At 27.8% G+C, this 12,867-nt stretch overlaps 1 protein-coding gene across 1 annotated transcript in view; it reads left to right on the top strand.

Moving 5' to 3' along the window:
• LOC142332334 (growth arrest-specific protein 2-like) overlaps positions 1-12,867 on the top strand; it is a 281,042-nt gene that overhangs the window by 140,593 nt on the left and 127,582 nt on the right. The window contains exon 2 of the mRNA XM_075378715.1: positions 1,735-2,026. Within this exon, the coding sequence (XP_075234830.1) occupies positions 1,828-2,026 (199 nt within the window). The 5' untranslated portion in view covers positions 1,735-1,827. The remainder of the gene's footprint in view (positions 1-1,734; positions 2,027-12,867) is intronic.

Raw genomic sequence — 12,867 nt, 5'->3', positions numbered from 1 at the left:
ATATAGTTATTACCGTAGGGGGTACCTAGTTCCACAACATTATATAATAATTGTTTACTTTTATTATTTTACTTCTATATTATATTGTTTGCTTGTATGTCTACTAAGTTTATGAATTAATAATTTATAACTGTAAATAATTTTATTTTCATTTGTAATCTGTTTATTTTGTGGAATAAAGATAATTATTATTATAATAAATATAAAGATTTCAATTGTTTTTTTTTCTTTTTAATTTCACTTAGACCTCCAATCATGAAGATAATTCTTATTTGTTAAATTTTGTGCTGTTAAATTTGTTAAATTTTATATTTTTAGATTGTGTGCTGTAGAATAATTCCAATATTATAATATTTCCATGGAGAATTTTTAGAAGTTGATGTATAAAACTTGATGTATAAAATAATCGATGTATCTACATACACATATTATTTATTAGCTTACGTTCAGAAGTATAGCTATTTATTTTTGTTCATATACTGTACACTATATACGTTGTACTGTATAAAGTATATTACGTAAGAGAAGTTTCATTAATCCGGTTAAATTTTCCATTTCCAAATTTTTGTCCAGATAGGAATTTTAACAAAAATAATTTTTTTTAAATTTTCGAGAGTTTAATTCTGAAAAAAATATACAACATTAACTGAATATAAAGAACATTTTTAAACATTTAACTTTTATTAAAATAGATATTTTAGAGTATTTAAATGATTTCTGTTTTGCTTATGTTTCGATACATTCTGTTTGAAGTTAAATTTTTAAAATTCTTTTTCATATTTAGTCATAACTTATATAAAATTTTCTCAATAATAACTCAAAAAATTTTTCAAAATTTTATTAGTTAACTAGCAATTTTACGAAATTATTTTATGTTAAACCTAAAAAAATTGTGTTTTGCTATACCAGTTTTTTCTTTACAATAATTTTCTAAAATATTACTACATATACAATTCTGGGACCTCAATTTTATTCAAATTTTCAGATAAAACAGCATAAGAAACCATCAAAGTTACCTATTTATTTATGATCAAAACTTTCATTTTATTCTTGAAGCAGAAATCAGGACGACGTTTTTTCACAAGCTATAACTCGTAAAGAAAGACCCGTCTTTTCATTTTCGGATCCATCTTTATATGAAGATTTTTCCTTATTTTCACTTACAGAACATGTCCCAAAGTTCGTTACTTTTCTTCTTTATAAATATTAAATTAATTTTATCTATTTAAGTTATAATTTTATTATTGTTTTTAGTTAATTAGAATTGGATTCTTTATTCTCCATATATCATTAATAATATAATAAATTTTTTATTTTAAACAGGGAAATATTTACTGAAAATTGATTCGTTTGATATTACGGAAGTCTATCAGTATGAAGCATAATTTTTTTGGTTAGTGGTTCACAGACAACTTTGTTCCTTTTTTGTAGATCTGTAGCTTGTTATATCAGTGAATCTCCAATCCAGACCAGTGTTGTTAATTACAATTCATTAAAAGTATAGCGGCTGGAGACGGTATAAAGGAACTGTTAAAGTTATAACTGGTTCTGCAAGGCTAGGCTTCAAACTATTAATCTAACTGCGCATCTTCGACATTTCATTTCTTTCAACTAGTTACAGCCCTTCTTAAACAACCTTTTTTCTAGAAAATATTTGATAAAAATATTATTTTATATATTTATACATTAAAAGCATAATAATAATATTAAAAAAAGTGTTGTTGTTTGTTTTAGGTGTGCGTTCGCGTGTCGTGGAAAGAGGTTAAGGTAGAAAGTCAAGGAAAATTTGCTGTTACTAATAGACCTATTAAGCCTATTATTAAAAATATGGCTACACCAGCATCTGTAAGAGATTGGGGTGCCGGAGGGGATGATCATTGTAATAGTAATAATTGGTCTTCCCGGCCTCTTCCCGAAACTGAAGAAGAATATTTAGAGTATTACCAATATCGAATATCGTTAACTCAAAGTAGACAACTATTACCATTACAAGAAGATTTGGCTGATTGGCTTAACAAAACTTTAGGTAAATCATTTGTTTATAATTAATTTTATTGTTTTATTAATATATATATATTATTTAAAATTAAATATATATAATATTTAAAAAAAAAACCCCGCTGGGACGTACAATTGCAGCTAGATGTCATAGGAGGCGGAGTTGAAGGAGGCGATTTCTTAGTCCCGCCTACCACGTTATCGTTACCATAGTAACACTACTAATCCTTCGTTAAGATTGGCATTAGTGGGAGTGGCTAACATCAACCAATCGTCAGAATTCTTAGAATAATTCTGTTTCCAGTCAATACAATTCAGCAACGAACCAATTAATATTTTAACGGACTACAAATGTAATAATATTATTAATCAATAATATAAATATTTTATTTATTTATAATTGATTGTTTTATAAGTTGTTTTTTTTCTTTTCTTTATTAGTTGTTATTTATTATTTAATGTAAACCTTTTTTTTATCGAATAGATCATATACAATATTTTTTCTAGATTATGTTATGATCTTTTTAACAGTTATTTGTTTGTTTTTAATTATCTTTTGAAGCTTTATTAAAATTACAATTCAAAAAACATTATCTGATCTAATTCGGGTATTAAGAATTTATGTGCAAATGAATAACGACAAAAAAAATTAAAATTGAGTTTTTAGGTCTTCTCATAATCTTTTGTTTTAAACCTTTACGATCTGTTTTTATTGAGGAAAAAAAGCAGTGCTGATTAATATTCCTTAATTTATAACGGAACTATATTATTTAGCGCATCTTATTACCATTCCATGTAATAAAAATTATGTCGTAGTCACCCGCATACATATTGTAATGCTGGTAAACAATTATCAATTGAAATTTATTTTGATTGTATTCAGGTCAAAATTTTTGCATATTATTAGGCCTAGTTTAAACTAAAGATAAGTTTAAAAATTCTCTCCCGTTTCCCAATACCATTTTACAATGCTTCATCAACACATTCAAAGAAAAAAGAAGTTCAACATATAAGTCTAGAAAAATTAAAAAGTGATAAAATTACGAGTAATTTGAAAAAAAATTCATGGAAATTTATAAAAGGTTTTCTGTCTATGATCCTGAAAAAAAGGAATATACTGTGACAGTTTTAGACAACCATCCCTACGTCTATTCTAATGGTATAAACGGCTGTCGTCTTTCTTCTGTTAAACATCTTTTCTCTTTACAATTTTAAGCCTCGTTAGATTGATTATAGATAAATCCCTTAGGATTCTGATTAATCCTTAATCAGATTAATGTCTGGAATTAATTGACAACGATGGAAAACCATGAATGAATCCAGTAAGGGTGTTAAAGGGATTTCTAGCTGGTGCTACCACAATAGTATACTGTAAAAATGATACTCTAAATGTAGATTTTTGGGTATAAGCAGTGTTATAAAACTATATTTCATTTATATTGCAAGATATAGGTTAATTTTTCGGGTTTATCTCCTGGTATTAAATAAGATTTCCAGTTGATAATTTTGATTCATTAATTTGTTTTGTATTTAGATTGATAGCACGTTTTAAAATAGAATTTATGCAAATTACTTACATTATTTATTAAGTAATTAATAATCTACCGCTAGTTATTGATTTCAATTTCTTTTCTGTTAAATTTTTTTTGGGGGTGTTGGAATAAAATCGACATATGTTTTAAGAGCGATTTTATCTTTGATAGTACGTTAAATTTAAAAAAAAAATTTTAACAGTAACACGCTGAAATATCGACTGTTTAGATATTTATTTTTATTAAAAAACCTTGGCTTAATGAGTTTTGTATTCTAGAACATTTGCCCCTATAAGTTTATGTGAATAATAATGATAAATAAAAATTGAAACCGGTTTAATTTATAAAAAAATACCGGTGTATTGTAATTTCTTCAGAGTAACAATTTGGTCAGTACAGGTCCCGAAAATTTGAGTGATCTAAGAATGTGGGTTTCAAAACAGTCGGCCTCCATCTTAAAAATATTAGATATAAGTAGTTATCCGTTCATTGTACAGGTAAAAATATTTTTTCCCCGGTTCTTAGCGTTATCCGATAAACACTAGTAGGTGGTGACCGTACTTGGTTTATAAATTTTTTAATTATTTTTATGTTTTTTAGTCAAGTAACGGTTTCGCTTTAATAAAGTTTTCTCTAAAATGACTCTGAAGAAAATCAAAATCTTTTTTCAGCTATAGCCTCTCTTACCTCCTTAATTAATTTTTGAAAAAAGTAATGTGATCAATGCCTCTTATAAAGAAATGTTTGAGCTAAATAAAAAAAAAAGTTGGTTGGCTCAATCCTGAGAAATATAAAAGTCCAAAAATAGTGCGACACATATGTACGCACAAATTTATTTATTTATTTTTTGTCTAGATAAGCTAGTTGGCCCCCAAAACATAAATATTGGCATTTTTGACACTATTACCGTATTTTCCCCTTTAATATACCTATTTTTATATATTTATATATAGATGTAAAGAGATTTAATAAATTTAAATTTAATTTAATAAATTTTTATTTAATTTAAATAAATAAAATATCATTTTTACAACATGGTTCCCGTTAATTTCATTTCATTCCACCAGATTTCACTTTACATTTCAATTCGGTATACTGATAATTAGCAAACAGTTATGACTGCTTAAGCATTTTAATTTTTTGGCTTAATTTCATAATATTATTAAAAGCTTTTATTTAATTCGCTTTAGGAATAATCAAATCTTGCAACTGCTATATCTTTTGATCTATCGTATGAAAATAAATGAAATTTGGTACACGTATGTAACTTCGATGACAATACAGCACTACGGCGTCGGAATTTGATATGAACCACCCCCACGCCGCCACGCGCTACCCCTACGCTAAATTCATGCATTTAGTAGAAAATGTTCATTTCTCTTGAACTATCGTATGAAAATGATTGAAATTTGGTACACGTATGTAAAATTCGATGTGTAAAAATAAATATTTTTACTTTTTTAAAAGCTTTTATTTTTAGTCTTAAAAAAATTACAAAAATATATTTGATTACAAATAAAAAATTATTTTTTAAAAAAGCTTTTATTTAACTAATATTAATATTAACATTAATAAAAAAAGGAAAAAAATTAGAAAAACCCTCTGAAAAGTAAAAAATAAGAATTAAATCAAATTGAGAATTTTAAACAAAAAAATATAATATATTAACAAATATAAAAATGCACTGATAAATAAAAAATAAATTATATAAATATCTAATAATTAACCAATAAATAAATAAATGCAATAATTATTAAATTTTTAAATTAAAAGTAATGAAAATATTTAGTTAAATAAAAGCGTGGCGCAATTTTTATAACAATGTCTTCGAATAAGTATTTATAGACATTTGCTGTATTTTAAAATATATTTTTTTTAATGAGGTTGTTTGGTATAGGTATATACTTTATTTATCTGTAATAAAATAACTCAGGTTTTAATTCTTTGATGGTTCAAATTTGCACCGAGATGATCTTTACGGTTAATAAGATTAAAAAAAGAAATTAAATTTAGAAATCTTGCACAAAGTTATCACATTTTGACGGTAATCTGAAAAATTATTAATTACGTATTATCATTATTTTAATTGTAATCGTAATTATGAATTCATTAAATAAAAATTCATAATTAATTAAAATGAAACTTTTAGCGAAAAGAGTGCGTTCAATTTGGCTTAGATTATAAGGAGAGAACCCACCGGGTTGGTCTAGTGGTGAACGCGTCTTCCCAAATCAGCTGATTTGGAAATCGAAGAGTTCCAGCGTTCAAGTCCTAGTAAAGCCAGAGTTATTTTTACACGGATTTGAATACTAGATCGTGGATACCGGTGTTCTTTGGTGGTTGGGTTGCAATTAACCACACATCTCAGGAATGGTCGAACTGAGAATGTACAAGACTACACTTCATTTACACTCATACATATCATCCTCTGAAGAATTATCTAAACGGTAGTTACCGGAGGCTAAACAGGAAAAAGAAAGATTACAAGCAGAATTCGAAGATGAACTTCAAGTACGTGAGAAGACGTACAAAGAAGGCGAGTGGGTGCATTTTCCCAGGTTGTTACTTGTAGCTAGTCAGTCTCAACTGGAGAGGTTCCAGCAGACCTTTTTGCCTCCTCGCGTCGTTATTGAAAATGAAAAATGAAGATTAATTGTTGTAAAAATAAAAGTTGTGTTGTTTTAAATAAATTATAAAAACAGCGCCACGTTTTATTTAACTAAATATTTTAATTACTTTTAATTTTAAAATTTAATAATTATTACATTTATTTATTGGTTATATATTAGATATTTATATAATTTATTTTTTACTTTTCAGTGCATTTTTATATTTGTTAATATATTAAATTATTTTGTTTAAAATTTTTAATTTGATTTAATTCTTATTTTTTACTTTTTAGAGAGTTTTTCTAATTTGTTTCCTTTTTTTATTAATGTTAATATTAACATTAGTTAAATAAAAGCTTTTTTAAAAAACAATTTTTTATATTTAATCAAATATATTTTTGTAATTTTTTTTATTCTCCTGACGATGGTGTAAGGATTGAAAGATATACAGGAACACATTTAATTTGCTGGTTAGGTGGATTTTAACTTTTTTAATAATATATATAATTATTATTGTAGTAAAACCGTTTTACATATATATATATTTTAACTCAATTCGTGTTGTTAGATATAATGACAACTGTAAGCCCCGCTTACTTAATATTCGAAAAATATGTTAAAACGGCCTTTAATACGACCGAATAATAAATATTTATCGATCAGTTAGTACGTTATGATGACAAATAAATCGCTTTGAATAATAGTCGGATAATGAAAGAGATTGATCGGTGACCTTGTACAAAAAATGATTTCTTTATAGTATGTTAAAAGGTGGTTTGAGGAATAACTAAACAAGTTATAACTTAATAGAGAACAACTTAAGCTTGTTTACTCGTTTGTTTGGTCGCTTTATTTATAGTTTTATCTCTTTTTAAATTATGACAAGAAATAAATCAACTTCATTTCATGATATTAATTTTTTAACGTTTAATACTTTCTACGCCTTAAGATAATACCATAAAAAAATTATTCATTATATATATATGACTTGAAATAGTTATATATATTAAATGTATTAATATACACTATATTATTTAATAGTATAATAATAATAATAATTTTAAACAATGGTTTTTATTGATTTATCTCGTTGAAATTATTTAAAATAGGTATTTCATTCAAAACTATGTCACGAAGTATTTAAAACAATATTCAAAGAATTTTGGTCATCTTTTACCCCCACCCCCTCATCAGATTATTAACAACTGAAACTATTTTAGTTGACCTTTCTCCTTAAATTATGAAAGGTTTTTATTTTTATCGACCCAATTTTTATTATTATTAATTTATTACATAAATTTATATTTTTACTTTCCCTGCGAATAAAACCGTGTGTTCCACTAAGAGGTACACGCGTTTGATTTAGTATCACTTGCCCATTCTCCTACGGATTCTATTGAAACTTTACATACCTTTTTAATTAAGGTTTTAAAACTGTTTTATGAAAATTTCAACCTTCTAGGATTTATAAAACCAAAATAACAGCTTTCAAACAAAATCGTCAATTTCAGATAAATTATATTTATTATTCATTAAAAAATAATTAATAAAAATCATTAAAACCAGATATATTCTTAAAAAACCGTTCAAATTGAATAAAATAAGTTAATAATTTTTCGTAATTATGCTTCACTTTCCCGTTCAAATATTTAATTGTTAAAATGGGATTTCCAACTTTCTTTTTCCTGTTTAGCCTCCGGTAACTACCGTTTAGATAATTCTTCAGAGGATGATATGTATGAGTGTAAATGAATGTAGTCTTGTACAATCTGAGTTCGACCATTCCTGAGATGTGTGGTTAATTTAAAAATCCAACCACTAAAGAACACCGGTATCCACGATCTAGTATTCAAATCCGTGTAAAAAATAACTGACTTTACTAGGACTTGAACGTTAGTTACAACTCTACTTCCAAATCAGCTGATTTGGGAAGACGCGTTCACCACTAGACCAACCCGGTAGGTTGGGATTTACAACTGAACAAATAATTAATTGTTATCCTTGAGTCATTGTATTTGATAATCTAGCAAAGTCCATACGATATTTCAGAGCTAAATTTGAAAGCCGCCATTTTTTTTTACTTCCTTGTACTTCGTACGAGGAAGTATTGTAATAACGAAAAATTTCGGTTTTCAGATTTCAACGGAAATATACATTTTGATCATCCCTGAATCCATTTTGACTAGTTTGGCGTGACGTCTGTACATATGTATCTCGAATAACTCAAAAACGATTTGCCGTAGAATGTTGAAATTTTGAATGTAGGACTGTTGTAACATCTACTTGTGCACCGACCCTGTTAATTGCAATCGACTGGACCAAAAGTATACAAAAAAGCTTAAAATAAAAAAAAATGGATTTTTGACTTTTTCGTAACTGCAGTAATAAGAGCTCATTCAGGGCTTTTAAACGATATATTCGTACATAAGTGGTACTTATTTTCGTTTTTTACAGAGTTATAACCAAATATAATTTTAATTAATGAAATATTTGGATCTTACAAGGGGAAGGCACATCGGTTCGAATCCAATTTCATTTCTTATTTTTAACATTTTTTTTTTTTTAATTTAGTCAAAATGAATATTTCCGTTGTAATGTGAAAACTTTTTCACATTTCAAGAAATTTTTCGTGATTACAAGAAAGACGAGTATTTAAAACTTAATACAATACAGTAGAATTTTAACTACAAAAAAATAAAATAAACTGAGTATTTAATACTTAGCAAAGAAGAATGAATTTTAAGTAATTTAGTATATTTGAAAAAATAAAACAATTTATCTATTGCAGTAAAAGCCCAGTTTTTATTCTTCTTGTTAGAAATTGAAGTGTTTTATTAGACACATTCGATTTAATACGTTTTTTAACGAACTCCGTAATGTTCTTTTGATGTTCTTGAATCAAAAATTCACCACAAATATAACAAAAACTGTCAGTAAAGTTCTTACACCCACGACTAGCCTTTCTATTAAAGACGTGCACTAAAAGGGATAAAAGTGAGGTTCGGTTGATTGTAATTGAAAAATAGCTGTAAATAGTTCGTAGCAGTGGCGGCTCGCGAATAGGCACTGTGGAACTGCAGTCCTCCCTATTTCTACTTGATATTATCGATAACATATAATAAAGTGAGTAATTTTTTCTTTAATTATTTCTTTATACTTATGCAATATATAATCCTTAAGCTTAATGACAGTAGCCATCTCGCAGTTTATGAAAAAGATACAAAAATCATTGTACGGAACTGTGCGCATTACAGTTCCAACGGCGTGGTATTTGGCTGTTGTGCGCATGCATTTATAGGAAGTTGCACGCGAGGCTGCAAGAGAGAGAGAGAGCACTGTCGCTCCCACAGTGCCGACCCTGGCGTGTTGGTGGAAGGTAGTTTTTTTTTTTACTCCGCATGTGTATGGAACGTTCCTTGTTCGTTCCCTTTTCTAGTTTAATCATTGGAAGGAATAAAAAAGCGGTTTAGTTGTTTTTTCAGTAACAACAGAAGATTGTGGAAAGCAAAGGCTGTGCGATTGCCAGATCTGCACAAAAATACGCTGAAAGGGCGAAAGCGAAGGTAATTAGTAAACATGAATTATGGATTTGCTTCTGTGTACATAGAAATTTAAATTAAGCACCGTTGGACTATAGTGTTTTTAAGCGGACATTTTATTAAGTTATTTAATAATAATACTAAAAAATATTATCTGTATTGACATTTTATTATTTATTCCGTTAAACCGAATACGGTTTTTACGAAAACTGTGTACCATATTCTTGATTGTGATAAAGTGTAGAATTAGATTATTATCCTGTTTCTAGCAATTCTATTTGATTCATTTTTTTTCGGTTCTTTTATTTTACAGAAAACTTTAACATGGCCTTGAAAAGGCTTAGAAAAACGTTTTGTGGAACATTATCCCCGCTAGTTTTAGCTACGAGCCCCCATTGGTTTGAAGTCTACGTGTATTACATCAATGTGACCAGTGCCATCTGGATATAAACCAATTTTTACCGTTTTAAATACCTAATAATTAGTTTATAACAAAATACCATTGATTTCACTAAAGATTCCATTTATTAAAATGTTGAGTGTTGAAATGTTAAAAAATGGTGGATGTTACGGCTATTTTATTGTTATATTCGGATTCAGTACACTAAAGACGACATGAATTAGGTGAATTCATTCAAAAAATGTTTTATCGTTGGCCTGTGTAATGGTTTGATATAAAAAAAAAATTAATTACGCGATTCCGTCGCGTTAATAACTTTAATTCTTTCGCTGTTTTAAAGCGGTGGTGGGAATTTATATGACCATATGTGTAAATTTATGAACGAATAGGAAACCCCCCGTCGTACTACATAGAGTAACTGGTTAATAGCCTTCTCACTTTCATGTGAGAAAGTGAATTATTATTATTATGATTATTGCAGTCAGCATTTAGTATTTGTCGATTTGAAAGTCAAATGTGAATATGTGTTTTGAAAAAGCTTTTAAAGAGTGATAGAATGGTTAATTTGTTTAAATTGACTTTTCGCGCAAGTGTGTGTATGTGTGTGTGTGTGTGTGTGTGTGTGTGTGTGTGTGTGTGTGTGTGTGTGTGTGTGTGTGTGTGTGTGTGTGTGTGTGTGTGTGTGTGTGTGTGTGTGTGTGTGTGTGTGTGTGTGTGTGTGTGTTTATATAAATATATAAATCTATATGGCTGAATTAAACGGGGTATTTATTACTCTTTCTAACTCTCCCTCCCTCTCCTCTATCTCTTTTTCTCTCTTTCTGTGTGTGTGTGAGTGCGCACCCGAGTTTATGTTTATATATATAAATCTATATCGCTGAATGTATGGGGTATTTATTAGTTATTTAAAAATGATTTATATTTTACTTAGTGCAATTTATGAATTAAGTTGTTTGTTTATATTAAAATTTAAATCGATACTTAAATTAATTATTTTAGTTTCCAATTAAGGCTAACATTTGGGTGGTCGAGAAAAATTATTACAAAACAAAATTGATTTGTGCAATCGTTTTTTTTTTCTTTTCTTTATAGCTTAATAGGTTACTATGTTTAATGTTGCCGCCAATTAATTCACCCTCCACGCCTTCATCGTACTCTCTCGATCCCATCCACTCTAACATTTCTCTCTTTTAACAATCTTTTATATTCTTTTTAAACGACATAAATTTCTCTATCTGTATACTCGTTTAAAATATACATTGTTACTACTAATTTTTAGATATCTAATTTCAGTCTTTTTTTTTCAAATGAAATTGTTATTTATTTTAGTACTTCTTCCGTTACTTTTTTTTTGTTTAATTCTCGGAATAATAATTTAAAAGAAAAAAAATAATATAATTAGAACAGTTAAAAAAAAAACTAAGAAATCTTTTTATATTTAAAACGTTGATATAATATTTTTTCCTATTCTATTTTAGGTAGATTTTATAAGTAAAACCCACCCTAGTACGTTCTAGTGATAAACGCGTCTTCCTAAATCAGCTAATTTGGAAATCGAGAGTTCCAACGTTCAAATCCTAGAAAAGTCAGTTATTTTTCCGGATTTGAATACTACTAGGTCGTGGATACCGGTGTTCTTTGGTGGTAGGGTCTCAATTAACCACACATCTCAGGAATGGTTGAACTAAAATTGTACAAGACTACATTTAATTTACACTCATACATATAATCCTCTATAAAGTAATACCTGAACGGTAATTCCCGGAGGCTAAACAGGAAAAAGTAAAGAAAAGATTTCATAACAAAGCTAGCTATTCTAATGGATACCATGATTTTACTTCCGGAAAATTTCGACTTAATAAACCAATATATTTAAATAAAAAAAAAAAAAAAAAAGTTAAAAAAAGAAGGAAATGAAGTCGGATTTGAACCGATGTGCCTTCTCCTTGTAAGATCCAAATAATTTATTAATTAAAATTTTATCTCTGGAACAAATGAAAATAAATACCACTTATGATATATCGTTGAAAAGCTTTCAATCAGGGTTTATTACTGCAGTTAAGAAAAATTCCAAAATCCAAAACTTTTTTGAGTACTTTTGGTCAAGTCGATTGCAATCAAAAGGGGAGGTGCATAATTAGATGTTACAGCAGTCATAAATCCAAAATTTCAACATCCTACGGCTAATCGTTTTTGAGTTATGTGAGATACATACGTACGTACATACATACAGACGTCACGCGAACCTAGTCAAAATGGATTCTGGGTTGATCAAAATGGATATTTCGTTGAAATTTGAAAACCGAAATTTTCGTGATCACAATTCTTCCTTTACTTCGTAGAGGGAAGTAAAACTGTAGTAGATGATAGATAAAAATTGCCCTAATTTTTTTTAAATGTTATGAATATATTTAAAAAAAAAATACAAATGCCCAGATTTTATAATTAATTAATATAAAAAAAAAAGTTATATCATTTTTCTTTCTGTATTAAACTAATTCTGAAAAAATATTTTTTTAAGAAACGATTGATTTTTTACGTATGTTTGTGTTAATAAAGTGATGCAGTTAACATTACTGCGCATGCGTAAGTTTTTCATAACCTTGTCGGTCAAGTCAGTCTTTTATATAATATAAAATCGATTTAAAAGCTTCTATCTTTCTATTTCTCTTTTCTTGTATGAAACTTTACGTGTTGGATAACGTTTTATTTTTTTGCCTGTAACTCGTAGTACCCAAGCTTAACTATATTTGATACTCTATAAATATTTTATGTGATGAAGTAATGAT

The sequence above is a fragment of the Lycorma delicatula genome, chromosome 11 (genome assembly GCF_047948215.1).
Source record: "Lycorma delicatula isolate Av1 chromosome 11, ASM4794821v1, whole genome shotgun sequence".
NCBI classification, from domain to species: Eukaryota; Metazoa; Arthropoda; class Insecta; order Hemiptera; family Fulgoridae; genus Lycorma; species Lycorma delicatula.
Note: the sequence above shows the minus strand (reverse complement) of the source record. Positions and strands in the feature narration are given on the sequence as shown.